Source organism: Tachypleus tridentatus, chromosome 11 (genome assembly GCF_004210375.1).
Source record: "Tachypleus tridentatus isolate NWPU-2018 chromosome 11, ASM421037v1, whole genome shotgun sequence".
NCBI classification, from domain to species: Eukaryota; Metazoa; Arthropoda; class Merostomata; order Xiphosura; family Limulidae; genus Tachypleus; species Tachypleus tridentatus.
The window spans coordinates 29,253,895-29,274,144 of NC_134835.1; the positions used below are offsets into that span (position 1 = coordinate 29,253,895).

The window sequence follows — 20,250 nt, forward strand, 5'->3', positions numbered from 1 at the left end:
TTTCACAAATTTTGGTAAGTTTAAAATACATACAAGGTTTCTAAAAATTGTATCTAAAGTATTTAATACCTTTTCCCATCAAGTTTAGTTTTGTCATTTGGTACCAAAACTAGTCTTAAGAATATCTTAAAATTTCAATTTTACTTTATAAAAAAAAAACTGTATTTCTAAATGGAATTATTACTGAAGGGTGATGAATATCAATATTTTTTTTATTTGTATTCTAAATTATAACATTTGCTTGTAAGAGAAGTTTGGCTGAAAAGTTTCTGGTCTTGAAACATGCAAGTCGAAACAAATGTAATATTCATCATACTCTGAACCTTATGAAGATAATTAGTTTAAAACATTATTAGAGACATTTTTATTTTATTAGATAATCCAGAAACTCATTAATGTCAGCTGGAATTCTTGTTGTTTAGTACCATTAAGAACTAAAGCATAGAAATTAAATCAATCTACTTCATTCAATATGGTTTTATTTTCTACCATCTCTTATTGGAAGAATTGACAGCAACGAAATAGAAATAGCTGGCATCATCAAAACAACTTGAAGAAGAAACTATAAACTGATACTACTATAAAAGGTTCAACAAACCACTGTGTCATCATAATAGTAATCTTTATAACACCAAATTGATAAAACACAATCAAGGTGTAACAACAAAGACCAGTCCTCAAAACAGTGAGCCTGTTGTGATTCAACATTAAACTTGGGAATCACAGAAGACTAATTACCATTGGATAAGAAAAGAGAAATTAATCAAAGCAATAATTTCAACAGATTGAACAGATATTATAGATCCTTCTTGTGAAGTGACAAAAGAAAAAATAAAAGTAGAAACTGGAAGTACTTTTCTTCTTGCTTCTCTGTGATTGGTGGACTGTTTAATAGCTAAAGAATGGTAAAATTAATCATTTTCTGCAGCTCATGTTGGTAGTTAAATATGGAATCTTATTTCAATTACAAAAATAGTTTGTTTGGAATAATGTACCTTCCTTTCATTAAGTCAGTTTAGCTTACATTTTTAACACTATCTTTCCTCTGTTGTTGAGGAGGGCGCAGCTGAAACTTTGATGTTTTAATGTTCAGAAGTGCATTCTGAGCTGCTGTACTTGATTCGAATAATGCCAACACTTTAAACTTGGAATTAAAGATAACATCGTTTCCTGCAGGTGCAGCGGATCCCAATTTTGTGCACAAAAAATCAATTCTGGCCCCTTGACTGACAACCTGCTCAAGAAACCTTTCCACTTCACTGCGTTTCATGCCGTCTGGAAGCCCTTCAACTTCCAAAACACAATTCCCTACAAATATAAAGAAAGACAGAGAATGTACTCGCAATACAGTTTAAAATGTATGTACCATCAAATATTTTTTTCATCAAAAATCAAATGGAAAAACATTAACATACATTCTACAAAGAATTCATAAACTATGAGATACATAAGGGGCTAATAGTTGAATTGGTGCATACCAGTCAGTAATTTGCTTAACGAAATTACTAAAATAATTATTATTAACAAATTGTATCCACATGCCACTAATATGAAAAATACCAAAGATTTTCAAATTTATTCTCCAGAATCCCTTCACACAGAATATAACAGAACTTTGCTGGTAGATTCCATCTAAAAATGTCAAATTTTGATCTTCAATCACATTTTAATTTGAGAAAAACAGAGCAACTCAAAAGTAAATATAACAATTGTATATGGTTAATAGGAACTAAAACCAAAACCAACACATTAAAATAGTTATGACAGCTTGCATAAAAAGACTATTTTTAAAAGAGCTCAACAAAGGAGACAGAGTTATTTAATAACATCTTAAAATTTAAAGTTCTGTATTCACTTTGTAATTGGAAGATTACAACTAGACAACGACCTTTTTAATTACTATCATTCGTAAGTTACAAATTTTGTTTTTCATTTTCAAATGTTCCTTTGATATTTGTAAAAACAGATTACCTTCTACTTCCTCAAGCACCTGTGAATCATTTGGTATGGATGTAGTCTTGCTCACAGAGTTGCTTCCTCTATTCCTCTGTCTTCGGAGTTTAGGGGGTCTATTGTTCATGAGCAAACTTCCCTGGCTGTGGGGGTGATTTGGAAATCTAGGAAGAGGTTGATTCTGTGACATCATAAGTGGATTAAACTGATGAAGTGGTGTTCCAATAAGTCGAACATCTAAAAATGATATGTTAATACTAGCAATCAATCATGTAGGTACATGACAGAAAATGTTCGTAAATTTAGATGTACTAAAACTAGAGCATTTCTACAACTAAAATTCTTATTTGTAAATGGCTTGTATAAGAATTTATATCCATTATGCTTCATCAACTTTGTTCACATCATAACAGTCATTCGTGCAATTTGATAATACAAGTAGTAACTGAACTACTACCGAGTCTGTCGTATCCTAGATGGCCTCACGAGTCCTGGTAAAGAACAAAAGGTTTTGATGACACTGAACACAGCAGAAGTAATGTAGTTGAGGTATCGTACAATATTCTTTATTTTCACTCAAGTTCTTGGACTAAAAGTTGAACTATTTAACTTTGGAAACAAATAAGTTTGGCTTTTCCATAAAACTAGTATGACAAATAGCACTGCCAGCTATATTTCAAATATCCTATTGGAAACTGTACCTTGTCTACAGGGTTTACAAAAAATCTTAAACTAAAATACGAGAAATGCTAAAACAAGCAAGACTGTGCATGTAGATAAACTTATAAAAACATAAAATATCTCAAGTGTTTATTTAAAATATAAAATTACAAGTATTTCACATGATTTTGCCAACTTCAGTATTAACTATGGTATTATTAACATGCAGATAAGGCATGAAGCCTGCATAATACCTTTGAAAATTAAGTACAAATGTAATAAAATTAGAATGTATTTGTTTTGAATTTTGCGTAAAGCTACACGAGGGCTATCTGCACTAACCATTCCTAATTTAGTAATGTAAGACTAGAGGGAAGACAACTAGTCATTACCACCTACTGCCAACTCTTGGGCTACTCTTTTATAAACAAATAGTGGGATTGACTGTAACATTATAATGCCCCCACGGCTGAAAGGGCAAGCGTGTTTTGTGTGACGGGGATTTGAGCCCGCGACCCTCAGATTATGAGTTGAGTGCCTTAACTACCTAGCCAAGTCAGGCCAAATTTAGAATGTGCATTTAGGTAGTAACAAGAGGTGGAACTCACTCTTTCTTGTACCTTATTTGACACAGTGATGTCTGAATTGAAATAATATATTAGAGACATGCTCAAAATAAAAGTCAACCTCAAAAACACCAATAAAATTTGATATTAAAAAACATTTTGAAAATTTTATTTCAAAACTTACCTGAACCTTCAACAGATTCAGTCAAGTTTCCCTCGCCTGGTTTAACTTGTCCCTTACTCGTGGGAACCAATCCAAATGGTGATGAAAACAAGCCTTGAGATGGTGTGGTGGTATTCTGAACATTATTAATGAAAGGAATGCTTGGCCGTATCATAGGGATAGGACCCATCAAGCTGGTTGGAAACGGATTAGATGGTAACGTTCCAGAATTAACAGCTGTTAGTGTGGACTGAGACTGTTGTGACTGTGATGGGGGAAAAACACCATAGCCAATATATGGAGCTACACCACCTAAAGAAGGAGCCTGTCCAGATAGGCCTTGATTAGAATTCTGTGATGGAGGGGTCTGAGGTTGAAAAGGAGTACAGCCTGTATTATTAGGCTGTTGGGACGGCTGGGATAAAGGTGCAGTATTATCACCACTAGCCACAAAATATATTGGTACATTAGCTGTTGGAGGATGCACAATAGGAAGGGACGAGATGTAGCCACTGGGCTGGGTCTGACTGGCAGTTCCTGTGAGAGTAGTAAAAACCAAGTTACTGCTAGGATAGCTGGAATAAGTTAACTGTGAGGTGGATGTGAATATTGAGGGAGAAAGTGCTACAGTACAAGTACTAGTTTGAGAACAGTTTAGGTATGCTGATGTTCCACTAGAAACATCTCCACTGCTGGCAGCTGGATATGTTGGAACATAAGTCTGACCTGAGACATTAAAAATAAAATAAAATTTTTAAAATTAATTTAAAACACTTAACATCTGTAATACACAAAACTACTATGAAGGAGTGGCATGTAAGTATACTGTAACTGATATGAATATATTTAAGAAAAGCTAATATGAAATATTCCTAAATACTATTCACGTGTACACAACTGATCTTAATATCTTCAGTGCTTCCTAATCTTGTGATACCTCTTGTGAATTTGTAAAATGAAATTCTAAAATGCTGCTGAGGACACCATAAACCAACTGTAAGTTCGACTAAGCCACTTGTAATCCAGTTGCCATCGGTCTACTTAACAATAACAACCATAATAATTCACTCCAAAACATTGTAATATAAAGTTCTTTTACTTAAAGCACAGTTTATTACCAGTTTGAGTATTTATAATTTTATTTTTGTTATTTCACAGAAGCTCATTTTATCTAAGTAAGTTTTAGAAAAAAAACAAACTAATAGAACAGAATGTTTTAAATCTTTTCAGCATATTTCTAGATATTTTAAGAACATTCAAGTTCCATCCTATCACGATACTTTACAAATCTTGCCTTATACACTTTTTGTGAGGCAGGAACTAATTATAATTTAATAAAAGCCTGACAAAGAATAAAAAAATATATTTTTAGATTTCAAAGTGAAGTTCTTTGTTTCATTGAATTTTTGTTACTAAAGGGCACTTTACACTAGCCATCTCTAAACTTGAAGTGCCACATTTTAGGAAAGGAAGCTAGTCAACATCGTCCACTGCTAAGTCCTGTACTATTCCAACTGAATAACACAACTTGACAAACACTCTTATAATGAACCCATGGACCCTCAGTGTGGAGAAAAATTTATTGTTGTTGTAACAAGGTGGGAATCTCTGATTACACCCTAGCAAAATAATCACTTCGGCAAGATCAAAGCAAGACTTACGACAGTCAAATGATGTTAACCACTGGCAACCATTGTAACAAATAACTTAATTTCTAGAGAGTTTAATATATAAAAATTAATACCAGGATTTAGAGCAGTTTGATAGTCACCTCTTATAGCAGATGGTAACAGTGTAACAGTAACTCTTTTTCCTTCGACAGCTTTACAAAAATGTGCATTTGTTGACATTTTTATTGAGAAACAGTACTAGCATTACACACTTGGCAGCAAAATGTTGTTGTAGGTGGAATCTTATGTTACACTGAATAGCCATACTGCTTGTAACAGGTGAAACAAAATTACTGGTGAATATTATTTCAGATAAAGCTCTAACAAATACCATAAAAACAATAATTGTCCTTTAAGTTGTTCATTAACATACCTTACATATTATGCAGACACTAAATAAATGCTTACATATTTTTCTGGTTATTTGCTAGTGAGTGTTTAAAAAATCAAAATTTTAATACAGTAAGATGAAATACAATTTTCCATGACAACAATGAGGATATAGAAACCTATTTTCATGTCAGTAGATCAATAAAATATTATTTCTACCACAGCAATAATAAAGAACATTACTTCAGTATTACTAAATCACATAAAAAATTATAATTATAGTACTAATAAATTTATATAAAATACAATATAAAGTAGTGTATTTACATAACTGAAGTTTCTGCACACATTAAGATGTACTAAAAGACAAACCTAAATTTGTATATGACATATGAATAAAGCATTAACATTCTCTGACCAGCTTTCCTTATCATAAGAGGTTTGGATATAAGTCATGAAACTTGTTTTAGTCTCTAGCTTAGTCAAAGATCAAAAACAACAGTTTTTTTAAGGCTTAAAAGTGCTTGTCAATGTTACTCTGTCATGTCTTTTTAGAGAAAAGACTATTTTTATTTTAAGAGTGGATTCAGCCACTTGTAGAAGTCGATATATAAAATGAAAACTTACCTTCCTTAAATATACATAATGAAAATGATCATTATCAACTGCTGATTACTACACTATGGTCTTTGTTTGACCTCACAGTATAGTATCTGTATACTAGGTTAAAGCATTTTCTTTCCAATATGCTTCCTACATCATTATATGTTGTAAATCACTCAGGACATGTGCAGTTTATGTTACGCTGTCAAATTACATTACCCATGAGTTACTACAGCTAGCATAGTATTAACATTATTTATTTTACTTTATCTACTCTTAACGAACCTAAAAAACCCTTATTTTTACATTTTAGTTACTTTAAAAAAGTAAAAATGAAAAACAAGAAACAAAATACTATTGAATCTTTTTTCTTTCTTTCATTTGTCAAAAAGAGTTAACCTTAACTTCATAGTATTGCACTTAATTTTTACTTAATTAAACAAGGCACCAAACAATAGAGATTAATAACATGACAAGTACACAACTTCCCTTATCTCTGAAAGTTTTCCTGGCTTTGTGACAAAATTGTTATTCATCTAAGCTAGTCGTTAACTTTCTCACTGGAACGATGTTGTTACTTTCAGTAAAATTCACAGTTAACCATTCAGAACACGGTTTACACTGTGTCATTTTATAGCTAAAACTTAAGAGTTTCTATTGGATACAGGTAATGTATAATTAAATGTAAGGGTGAACTATTAATGAATTATGAAAGAGGATGTGCAGAAGGGGGGAGGTCTTGATTTTCTATTTGACAGTTTTTTTTAACCAAAAAAAATTGAAGACTATAAAAATTATGGTTTGTTTGGACAATTAAGATTTTATAGTAAGTAATTTATGTTTAATTTCATACTTTTTGAAGGGTTGATGGATAAAATGAGGATGACCTAAGAGAAATATGTTGTGGTCACAGAGGAAATTCAAGAATATGTTTTAATATTGCCTTGTAGAATTAAGAACTTAAAATTTATATACTATTAAAATATGCATTTTATGCTATTCTGATTTCTATAACATCAACATAAAGTTGTTTAATCAAATTTTGAATGTAAGACACTAGAACCTTGTACTATGTGTGGTAAAGGATACCTGTGAAGATAAAATTAATTGAACACTTAATGCAACTCTGTAAAATGTTGTGACCCTTACATTTTGACTTACCCATAACAAGAGAATTAATATCAAATAAATCCTAATAATTATGATAATTCTTTCTCCTGAATGATGGAGAATATTTTATCCACAATGCCAAAGTTCACTACTGGTTTAACACAACTAACCTGAAAGGCCCAGAAGTCCCTGATTTTCAAGATTCTGAGCACCAAGTGGCACATTTCCAGATATGACTGATGATGACTGCTGGACAAAGTGCATCACTGGATAAATATACCTTACTGGATGGGCTGGAGTTAAGGATGAAGTGTGCTGATGAATGTAATATACTGGACCCTGTTAGAAACATTAAAATGTCCCATTTTTTCACAAATGTCTTCAAAATAAAATTGTACTACTCAATAAAACAAAATCTGATGAAGGGATACAAGTTTCCCCATTTGAATATATGACTCATGATGTTCAGCTATCTACCTAATTAACCTTTTCAGAGTTCTATTACAAATTTCCTTTCTGGTGTCATTTCTAGTAGTTAGTTAAAAGAAATGTTGCATACATTTGTTTTGTACCTATACTTACAGGTTGCTTAGCTTGAGGCCTGACTGGTGTTACAACATAACCTTGTGATCCTAAAACTGAAGAGGCTGTAGATGTTGGAACAGGTTCAGTTCCCTGACTTGCTCCAGTTACATCTTGTGATTGCTGATGAGATGTCGTAAAACCTAAGGCTGACATCTGACTACCGAGGTCATTTACCCCATTTGTCCCTAGATTCTGAGGTAAAAGAACACCAATTCGTACAAAAATTAAATTTATATCTTCATTAAAACATCAGTTTCCTTTTATTATGTTCAACCCTTGCATTATTACATATATTTGTTTCAAATTATTTTTGCACAAAATATTTCAGAGTCCAAAATTTTGTTACAGGGTTTCTTCTAATATAAGGAGTCTTCAAAAAATATGTAAACAAAATGCCATCAACATTGCAATAATGATAACTCACTAATTACCAGTGAGTCCCCAATGTATTCTAAATACAAATGATTTATTTCATCCAGGTTGTTCAATAAATTCATTATAATAAATGTTTAACAAGCAAAAACAAAATTATTCTATACAATGCAACATGGATCTTGCTGCTTGTAAACAGCATTCAGAACTAGAAATATAATTTTCATACAGTGACATTTCTCTAAGTCACAATTTTCACATGATTGTTTTACATTGAAAAACTAGCACACATTAAGAATTGTTCTAAAACTGGTCACAAAGTAGTTAGCTATTTTAAAATTAATGTTTTTGTTTAGGTTATACAGGGTCACTATAAAGTCCATGTGCAGTTTTGAATTTTCATAACTTCAGTTCCATGCATGATAAAATCAACCTGCAAAGAGCACTGAGAAACACAAGGCATTTATTTTATCATGATTTAGCAATTAATTGGTTATTTTTATTTTATTAATTTGTTGATTATTTTATTTGCAGAAATAGGATTGAGCCACAGCATCAACAGAAGTGAATTGTGTCCTGTGGTTAGCCAAGCTAAAATCTGTTACTAGGGTCCAAAGAAGATCTAGAACTAATTAAAATAGAGATGCACCACACAGGAATTCCATAACTAACTGGACGAACAGGCTCAAAAAAGCAGGTTCTGTCAATGATAAGCCACGATCTGGAAGGCCAAGTGTAAGGAAGGAAAATGTAGCAGCTGTAGAACAATCCTTTATTCAAAGTCCATGGAAATCAGTAAGATGGGCATCTTTTGAACTGGGTATTCCAGACTCAACAGTGTGTCAAATTCTCAGAACAAAAGTTTACATGAAAGCCTGCAAAATTCAATTTCACCAAATGTTGCTTGAAGAGGATTATCAAGCACAATTGACTGTTATCAATTTAATGAAAACTTTGTCAGTGATGCCTCATTTTGGGACCATTTAATGTTTTCCAACAAAGCAACATTTCACGTCGGTGGTAAAGTCAACGAGCATAACTATCACACATGGGAATCTAAAAAGCCACATGAATTTGAGAAACATGAAAGAGATTCTACTAAGATCAGTGTGTGGTGTGCATTAGGAAAGGGCTGTATAACTGGACCATTCTTTTTTGAAGTGTGGGTTGTTCATGGTGAGAGTTATTTAGAAATGTTGCAAAATTACTTTATTCCTGAACTTATATAATTAAGACTGATAGAAGATACAGTTTCAGTAAGATGATGCACCTTGTCACTTTACTTTCAGAGTTAAGCAGTTTCTGAATGAAAATTTCCCTGACAGATGGATTGGAAGAGGTGGACCACTCTCCTGGCCACCTTGGTCACCAGATTTGAGCCCAATGGGTTTATTTTTTATGGGACATCTAAAGACTAGTGTTTATTCAACAAAACCTCACTCTTTAGATGACCTTGGGGACTAGGATAACCAATGTGATTTGGGATATTACCGAAATTCAACTGAAACTGTATTTGTAGAACTTCGGAATCACATCACGGTTTGTATATGTAATGATGGTGGACACACTGAAAATTAAACTCTCAAGAATAAATCTATGTAAAAACAAAATAATAAATTGTTTCATTAACCCTTTTTACAGGTTGTTTTTATCACGTATAGAACTGAAATTATGAAAATTTAAAACTACACAAGGACTTTATAATGACCCTGTATTTATATTTTTGACTGGTAATATATCACTACATTTGTCTTCCAAATGACATGTATAAAATGATCCACATCTTTGTATGTTTTATACCTCTATCACACACAAAGTATACATAATACCACACAAAATGCATTGGTTTGCCAGTAATTAATACAATTAAAAAACCTAATTGTCACTGTGGCAAGTACACAGAAGAAAACATTCCCTGAATCTACAGAAGTACAGTTAACTTGTGTAATATACTTGAAGTATGAATGATACAACTTGCCACACTACTAAGTACTAATAAATATCTGTTCAACCATTCTTGATCAATGAAAAAGAATGGGTTTTAAGAGCATCAAACAAATCTTATGTAAATTTTAATATTTTAGTAAAAGAGTAAGACGACAGACATCATACTAAGGCTACTATTATGTTTCTCGTAGCAGATTAATGGAGATCATTTTAATAAACATCCTACACATTAAAAACATGATGTTGTGAAATCTTGAGCACTTTGGGATAATCATAAATAACACTAAATATTTTATCTTGAACTTTTATGTCAAAATACTTCATGGTTTATATTACTTTGATCAATTTCAAGCACTTTTCAAGAACACTTTAAGCACTTTTTCAAGTACTTCTTGAAACCCAAAATCTACATAAAAATGAAATTTTAAAAATTACTATTTATTTGTTCAACGTACGAGTGTAAATTTAAAAGGAAAGACTACTGTGCTCAACTCTGCAACATGTATTAGTTATATATATTGACACATTGTTATTATGTTTTCAAGGACTTTCAAAGATACTTTATCTTACATGAAACAATTCCAAACTTGAGGATTATCACACACTTAATAAACTACTGTTGTTGACTTTTTAAACAATTAAAAGATATACAAAAAGTCAAACCACCAGTTTTTTATGTTTTTGATTATTTTTCAATTTAGAAAATGACTTTCATAAATCTCAAAATTTATTGGTCAGATTACTATGTCCTTACTGAATTTACTGTTCTTTGATCTGTGTTGGATAAAGGGCCTTGTTGTGAAGTCCCTTGCACTGGGGTCAGATGCGGGATGCATGGCATATAAATAAATGCTGGAGCCAGTGTACCATGGAACTGTTGAGGCTGTTGTTGGCAGACCTGGGACTGGATTGCTGGACATGATAAATTTCCATTGACAGGAACGGACGGTTGTACACCTTGAGATAAAATTCCAAAAAAATCATGTGTATCTGTGTTGATATATAACCAAACTTTTGACCAAATTCAGGTGTAACATAACTGACCCTTTCCAGACCAGAGGGGTGTCACTGATATCAATGTAGCTGACCAAACCACATTAAAAATTTACAACTAATTAGATAATATGTAGTTTCAGTTGTTTTAATGTTGCAAAACACTGTTTAAAAAAAAATATTAAAGTACCTTGTTGCAGTTATCCTAAATGTTGATTTAAAAATTCCCATTTTATATATCCAGCCAGTTTCAATTTGATGCTGCATTAGGTTAATAGCAGCAGCAGTAACAGTTTATTATAGAAAAATAAATTTTATGGTGGTTAATAATTGATTTGTTTATAAACAAATCTTAGAGCCACATAAAATTGTAAGTTTGATTTTTTTAAATTATGCTAATTACTTTTCTATTTAAAAATTTATTGAATACAACTAATAAAACAAAAGGATAAAAAATAACACTGCACTTCTGATATACACGTACTAACATTATATTACTTTCTTTTGTGTAACCTCCTTAAAGAGGATAATAATCATGATTTGAAAGAGTAAAGTCACGATTACATTTGAAAAAGACGATCCTATAATCAGTGAATAAGATAATATCAAAAATATTCTACATCACTTAATTTAACACCAACATCCTAAATGATAGCTCTGACTGTTGATCGTATCAGAGTTCTGTAACACTGATAAAGTATACATGAAGTAACTAAGATAATATACATTGGAAAAACTGGATACCACTTAAAAAGTAGAGCCTATGAACACTAAGGAGTATCAAACAGAACTGTTACAAAAACCCAGCCAATCATTCATTCATTCACAGTTTGAAACTACAGCTTCCATACAACAATTTCTCTGTTATTACTACAGGATCTTCAGGCCTTGAACACAAAATTGAAGAATGTTTATTCACAGCTAAACAATGCTGTACTCTTAACGAGTTACAAATCTCTCTCGATCTCAAAGTATTCTAATTTTGTATTGTTAAAACTGTTTCATAATATATTCTACAATATTTATTTTTACTTTACCCAACTTTTAAGAAAACTATTTAATAATGATTATATAGCAATACAAGTATCTCTATAACATTATTTTAAAAATTCACTGAAGATGGAGTACATATTCTGAACTGTCTGAACATTGCATATAAAATGTTTTGTTTCATCCAACTGTGTTTATTTTTATTACTGGTAAACATTTCCATGTATAGATTCACAGAAGAGATTACAGGTGGTGTATACCAGCACCATAGAGTTAATATTGAAACAACAACGATCAAACCTGCTAAGATATCCATCTCTTGTGTATGTTCACCCCCCCCTTTTAACCATACAACAAGCTTCATGTAAAATAAATGTGAACTAATGCGAGATAGAGCATTACTTCATAAAATAAAGCTTCTTCTTAAGAAGACAGAGAAACACTAAAACCATTACAGTTGTCTGAATGAGGAAGTTCACTGTGATAATCATCCAGTGTTAAAAAGTTGCTGAAATATAGTTACAGAAAACCACAAAGAGACAAGAGACTTGAGTTACAACATCCAATCACAAAACTGGGGAAAGTTTCACATGGCAGTTTACAATTAGTGTGTTAGAAATTCCATGAGCTGTAGATTTCATACTAAGAAAACACTAGATTTTTTGATGGTGAAAAGATCAACACAATGATTTTAAGTGGATCAAATTAAAATAAAAACTATTTTGTCAGTTTTTTGCAAACTTTCTGTGTGATCCAACACTACAGTAGACGTCACTTACAATAAACTTATATTGGAGTCATAATAAATATTTGCAGCTTGAGCAGACTGTCAGAAACAAATCTCCTACCTTGTTTGTTTACTTTTTACTTCTCCAAATCTCTATTTGTAGATTTTTAATTCTCAAGTTTTAATTACCTTACATACTGGCTTTTTCACAGCACAGAAATGGGTAAATATATACCTGGAGTAAGACACAACCATCCACTAAGCATGTTTAAATCTATACCAGTAGAAAAGCAACCTTTTAAAATAAAACATTGTTTTAAATAAAGCTGATGTCTTTTAAAGTAATTATTTGCTGAGACAAGTAGCTTTATGCCCAAGGTTTGGTATAAACAAGTTTAATGAGCACAGAGTAAAAACACAGCTGGTAAAGATGTGCACCACGTCTATCATGTTTCTATAACCATATGAATAAACTTTCGGTGAAATATAACCAACTTTTAAGTGGATCACTGATGTTCACAGCACTACACATAGAATACCTGCATAGGTTTTGGTGCAAAATACCCAAACAATTTTGCTGTAGGCTTGTTAAGTAAAAAATAATATCAACAAGTAGGCAAATCATGATTTTCCTACAACTCTGAAATCACTTATTATCAATATTTTATTAGTGTAAGCCAATGAAAACAAAGGTTTTCTGCCTTTAAAAGTGGCTTTCCTCCAAAGCTCTACTAAGAGCTTTGAGCAAATCCTTGTGGAATCCCCGTTATTTTACTGACAGACTGAAATTCATCCAACTAACTGATTATTCAGTATTATAATTTTCAACTACAGAGATAATCACTGGACACATTCCCAAAAAATGCATTTGAATTAAAACAATTAATTAACATTACACAACTTAAGAGAAGGATGATACTTGTGTAAGCTTTTATATAACTGTATTAAACATTGGTTTTATTTCTTTAATACATGTACGTGAACATTTCATGAATTTTGAACTCCAAAGCTTCACATACCAGGCTGAGCACTGATGACAACATTGCCAGAAACAGATTCAGTGGAAAGAGACCACACAGGAGGTTGACATACATTTGATACAGTTTGATCCTTACTATCTGCTAGCCAAGAATGCTGACCAGACATCTGTTATATAAAAACATTTATTTATTTTTTTTTATGATTACTACAATTAATGAAAAATTATAAAAGGTGATGAAATATATTTAATGTTAGTAATTAACTTTCAGTAACCCCAAAACTGTCAATATTTTAAATAAATGAAGCTGTAGCTGAAAAATATCAAAACACTTTAAATTGATGGCCTGAACAAATGTTGTGTAACTAATCAGCAATTAACGTTTCACAAAAAGTAGTATCCTAAAACCTTTATCAGGCTTCTCAATTCAAGTCAACAAGAAACACAAACATATATTCTTAAAATAAAAATTTACAGTCCAAGATGCAAGTTATTACACCTTTTTTAATGTCAGAAGGTTCAAGACGTAGTTAATTTTAAAAGCAGTTTTAATTATCATAGAAAAATACTGATAGTGTCAATTCAATATATGAAACAGAAAAGAATAAAAACATGACAAACCTTCTGAGCTGGTACTGTCTGGGTGTTCAATACTACAGATGCAGGAACACCTGAAACCACCACAGAGTAGACTGACATTCCTTGAGAAGTACTCTGTGTTGAAGATGTTATACTGGGTGATCCCTGACAAGAAGAAACACCAGCAGAAGCACAACCAATGCCATTTGATATATGCTGTCCTATCAAGTTGGTCACATTCAATGATTCTAGAAAGGTTATTTCATATTTTAATAAAAATACAAGAAAATCTTCTAAAGATTGGGAAAAATTGGTGGATTATATAAAATGCAACAAAAATTTTGCAAAAATATTTACACTATATTTTACACACATTAAGATTTAAATTTTTTACTTCTGCAAGCTTCATATATTAACTTTGAGCCAAAAAAGTTTAGAAATACCAGTCCCAATGTATGTGGGTGACATACACGTTACATTCGTAATTAATTCAACATATAATTGACAACACACCTGACTTGGTCAGTTTCGGAGATGATCTTTTATCTGTAGGTTTGTCCCGAGTTAGAACAGATATTCCTCCAAAGCTACTAGCCTTAGTAATTAGTGCTTTAACATCTCTATTTGGTACAAGAAATTCTTTTCCTTCAGACTCTGACTTTGTTAAAAGAATAATGCCCTGATTTTTATTTCCAGTTTGACCAACATCCTATACAGACAACATAAAAAAGAGATTAAATAATTAATAATCATTGAAACAAGTAATATTTCTGAGGAAAAAAAAAGAAATATACAATATACTACAAAGTATACAGGGACTGTATTTAAATAATTTTGAAATATAAGTAAATAAGGTTTAATTAAAAATAAAAATGCAGATGGAATTCCCAAATCAAGTAGATTTTTAGTTGAAAACAATATTTTTATTTTTTAAAAACGTGTTTATTTTTCATATTATTATTATTAAAACTAAAAACTTCCTTTTAGTAAAACAATTACTCAAATAATCCAACATGGATACTTCTAAGTTTATAAAACAAAATTATCTTGGTTTTGTTTAAGCTCAGAGCTACACAATAAGCTATATACACAGTATCACCACAAGGACCAAACACCAAATTTTAGAAAAACACAACTACCAAGGGCAACATAATGGCCAAGCCATCTATTTATATTTAAGCATTTTTATAATTAAATTTTACTTTTCAAGGATTTATATTTATTTTTATGAAACAATTACAATACATTCAATATCAGAATTTGTATGTCAAGTTCACTAGCAATGCAAAGTTTTATAACCTGATTAATAGGACGACCAGAGCTATCAGAATCAGTGCTACTCCACGGCCGAGAATCAACTCCCAAAGTGCATAGGTCTTCTTGGCTACTTCGTAAGCTAGAGTTTGGTAATCCATCTTGAAAGGGAGCCACAAAAAGTTCCACATTTCCATCCAGTGAAGAACAAGACTAAAAACCAAGTTATATATTTAATATCCCTTCATCACATATACATAAAAACTTTAAAAACAAATCAGCTTCATCAGCAATACTTTATAAACAATTATTCAATATCACAATTTACAATAATTTTACATCTTATGCACATATCCCAAAATTAAAATTTAAATTCCTGTTACAAACTGTCAGCAATGAAAAACTAATTTGAACTATTCCAAGTAAATCCCTTATGATAAAAGCAACCCTCCCCAAATCGTTAACTAAAACTATAACTGGAAGTGTCAAATTTAGAATTTTGTTTTCAATTTTATTAAAATCAGTCTTCGATAAAGAAATAATTCATAACTACAGCTTCATTACTATGAAGATTTACCTTAATGATAATATAGCAAAATGCTGAATTAGTGAAATGCAAATAATGTAATTACCCATTACATGAAAAGAGGTTTACTGCTCACCTAACACTATACCTACACCCACTATTTGCAAATAATTCATATTCGTTTAGCACTACGATGCTATAAGTAGGCCTTGCATTCTAACATCTCCCAAAGTTGTATTTTTCTGAAATAACATTCTTGGAACCTAGTGGATTTGAATTTCGATGTATCAAAATAATATCTTATAATGTAACAGCAAGCAGATTAGCTTAATAAGCCAAAAATGGAATATTGCAGATTTTATAATAAACACAAAATGTACAGTCTAATACTGAGATTTCATACCATTAAGCAATTTTTGAACTATTAAATGTATATAACAGAAAATCACCAGTTTTTGTATAAAACCACATAACGAAGTCTGAAGATTATTACAAGACACCAGTCCACCTTCAATCCTACTTAATGATTACAAGACACAAGTCCACCTTCAATCATACTTAATGATTAACAAGACACAAGTCCACCTTCAATCATACTTAATGATTAACAAGACACCAGTTCACCTTCAATCCTACGTAATGATTACAAGACACAAGTCCACCTTCAATCATACTTAATGATTAACAAGACACAAGTTCACCTTCAATCATACTTAATGATTAACAAGACACAAGTTCACCTTCAATCCTACTTAATGATTACAAGACACAAGTCCATCTTCAATCCTACATAATGATTACAAGACACAAGTCCACCTTCAATCCTACTTAATGATTACAAGACACAAGTCCACCTTCAATCATACTTCATGATTACAAGACACAAGTCCACCCTTCAATCCTACTTAATGATTACAAGACACCAGTCCACCTTCAATCATACATAATGATTACAAGACACAAGTCCACCTTCAATCATACATAATGATTACAAGACACAAGTCCACCTTCAATCATACTTAATGATTACAAGACACAAGTCCACCTTCAATCCTACTTAATGATTACAAGACACAAGTCCACCTTCAATCATACTTAATGATTACAAGACACAAGTCCACCTTCAATCATACATAATGATTACAAGACACAAGTCCACCTTCAATCCTACTTAATGATTACAAGACACAAGTCCACCTTCAATCCTACTTAATGATTACAAGACACAAGTCCACCTTCAATCCTACTTAATGATTACAAGACACAAGTCCACCTTCAATCCTACTTAATGATTACAAGACACAAGTCCACCTTCAATCCTACTTAATGATTACAAGACACAAGTCCACCTTCAATCCTACGTAATGATTACAAGACACAAGTCCACCTTCAATCCTACTTAATGATTACAAGACACAAGTCCACCTTCAATCCTACGTAATGATTACAAGACACAAGTCCACCTTCAATCATACTTAATGACTTACAAACCACGTACATCTTGGTTGAATATTCTTGCTCTTGCTTTCTCATACTCTTCTTCTCTTTCTTCAATTGATTTGCTTTTTCTGCTATCTGCTGATGACTGTCTCTCTGGGCTCTTCTAGTATTTAATGTGAAAGGTTAAATAAAACAAAAATATACTTTACATTTTATTCAATCAACTTCATACAAATTACACTTAAAATGTAAGGTACATAAAAATTAGTCATAATATAACAGAAATACAAAAAATCTTAACATCTCGAACATCATGTAACCTGACTTTCAGATGATCCGACGAACACTAATTTTGCTCTCTAAAAACAGGGTTCAGTGAAATTGATCAAGTTCATAACCACAAGTTAACCATCATAGTTTCCATACTAAAAGACATTCTAAGATGTCGATTGGTTATTCGTGCCATATATCAAAGTGCACATAAGGGACCGTTTCCAAAAATGGAAAGAGGTGATTGGAATCACCATGTTTGATTCAATAGAAAAACCATATCTCAGAAAAATGAAAAGATATGCAAGGTTCCTATTTTATATTCAAGCTTGTCAATATTGTATGTTTTGGATTCCTAACTTGTACAAAACTACAGGCTAAGTATTTTGATATCATAAACATCTAATCTGAACCAGTGCTGCATTCAACATACCATGTGACTCTCAAAATCTAATATTTAACTATGCTTTCTTAACATTTACTTTTAGGTTAAAAAGTGAACTTATCTATAATATTAAACTTGAATCGCAATCTACAATTTGATACGAAACTTACCAAAATAAATTCACAAAATAGTGGTTGAATAAGACTTTGAACCAGTCAACAAACATAATGACATGGCCTTTCATTCATGAACCATCATGACAGGGTTAAAAACTAAACGTCTTAAGATCAGATAAAAATACTCAAGTAATATTTAAAAACATAATTAAGTTGGACAGTGTCAGCATCGTCAACATCACAATCCAACATCCAGAGTAAACCCATATAAAATACATGTACAAAATGGTGACTCTGATCACAGCTGTAATGACAGCACAAGAAATAAAACAGACTATCATGACTTTAGTATCACATTTGTGGATCAGAACCAGATAAAAGGAAATGACAAGCTAAACAAATGTAACCAATACATAACCTAGCCAGGACAACTTCCTACTTCTGATCTTTATAGAACCAAGAAAGTTAAGAGCAACAGGTTGATATTGGAAAAGCTTATTGTCATGTTGTTCACTCCAATTTGACTGCCAGCTGGCACAAAGTCAAGCCCTGAATACAGGACTGCAGTCCATGTATGTTACAGGCATGATTCTGGCTGCACCATTGCTGCAGATGTTGATGTGGCCAGGTATCCAGAATACTAAGTATTAAGGGAAGATGAAGTAAAATGTGCCAATAGTAATTAAACATTGATTAGAACATGGTGCAAATGAACATTAAGCAATTTCAGGACCAGTAGAGAACTAAGAGAGTCAGTGTAAACAGTATAATTGGTGTTATGCAAAGCAACTGCACAATCCATAGCAAGAGAAATGACATACAACTCAGCAGTTAATACAAAAACTGTAGAGGAGATCCACTGAGGAATAACCAAGCTGGAACAAACTGTGGAAGTTTCCACAGAATCATCCGATTTCTAACTATCCGAATACATGGGAAAAGAAGAATGGTTCAAGAGATGTTCAGCAAGACGAATTATCTGCCTCTATCAGACAGATCAAAGAAAGGTCACAGTAGATGATAAAAAGCCATGGCAGGATATGCTGATCAGTGATGACATCAATATAATTCAATGATAGACCTAATCTGGCCAGATTTACCTGGATACAAAGACCAAAATTAATAATGATATACCATCTATTCTGAAAAGGCATATCTAAGGAAGAAAAACACAACCCCAGGTGAGATGTTGTGACAACAATTATAATTTAGTAGTATATTGCTATGGGAAAATTCTTGATTTTATTTAAAAAATATTTCCCTACGAAAATAAAGAATTTAAAATTATATACTATTAAAATTTGAATCATTGGCTACACTTTAAAGCCAAATCTATCTGTATACCATGATAAAAAATACTTTAATATCAAATATCCAAATTGGAAGAAATATTACCATATCATTATCAGCTAATTAGAACCTTCCTATTTTAAGTTAAGCAATGACAATAAATCACACAAACACAAAAATGAATTAATATATCATAAAATCACACTGTTTAGGTAATATCTACACAGCTAAACAAATCAGAAATATTAACCCCTACTGTGGTACTTGCCATACAGTACAACTGTAAACTGACATGCAATTGTAGAACATACCATGTAGTGAAATTGTAGACTGACAAGCAATTGCAAGATGCACCATATACAATAAGCTGACAAGCAATCATGAATCACACCAAATAGTGCACTTTAATTTCTTTCAAACAACATCCTGCAGGGACTCATCCAATTTATTACTAAATTCTAATTGGTTGATGATGTATTTCCACTGATATAACTGGCTCACTCACTTGGCTCAGAGCATGCTGAATTACTTGTTAGAAAGTATATGCAATTTTCTTTTATATATTACATAATACAAACAAAATATATAAAAAAAAAAATTATAAAACTCTGCAAAAAAATTCTGCACTGCACTGTCATTTTCAATGAGAAACTACACAGCTAAAGGGTTAAATAAATAATGGGATTACACACATCCACAAATGTAAATTACAGAATGTTCCTAAAATCAAATGCTTTTGTGA

The 20,250-nt window shown here is 31.8% G+C and overlaps 1 protein-coding gene across 36 annotated transcripts in view; it reads right to left on the bottom strand.

Annotated features, from left to right (window-relative positions):
* Positions 1-462: 462 nt before the first annotated feature.
* LOC143231838 (R3H domain-containing protein 2-like) overlaps positions 463-20,250 on the bottom strand; it is a 49,943-nt gene continuing 30,155 nt past the window's right edge. For 18 of the 36 annotated variants that reach the window (XM_076466542.1, XM_076466523.1, XM_076466531.1 and 15 more), the window contains 11 exons: positions 17,506-17,610; positions 15,527-15,694; positions 14,741-14,936; positions 14,270-14,475; positions 13,689-13,815; positions 10,714-10,916; positions 7,638-7,832; positions 7,226-7,394; positions 3,364-4,068; positions 1,972-2,190; positions 463-1,308 (listed from right to left, as the gene is read on the bottom strand). In XM_076466542.1, coding sequence (XP_076322657.1) covers positions 1,016-1,308; positions 1,972-2,190; positions 3,364-4,068; positions 7,226-7,394; positions 7,638-7,832; positions 10,714-10,916; positions 13,689-13,815; positions 14,270-14,475; positions 14,741-14,936; positions 15,527-15,694; positions 17,506-17,610 — 2,586 coding nt within the window. In that variant the 3' untranslated portion in view covers positions 463-1,015. The remainder of the gene's footprint in view (positions 1,309-1,971; positions 2,191-3,363; positions 4,069-7,225; positions 7,395-7,637; positions 7,833-10,713; positions 10,917-13,688; positions 13,816-14,269; positions 14,476-14,740; positions 14,937-15,526; positions 15,695-17,505; positions 17,611-20,250) is intronic. The other 18 variants (XM_076466546.1, XM_076466528.1, XM_076466534.1 and 15 more) reach the window with 3 other exon arrangements.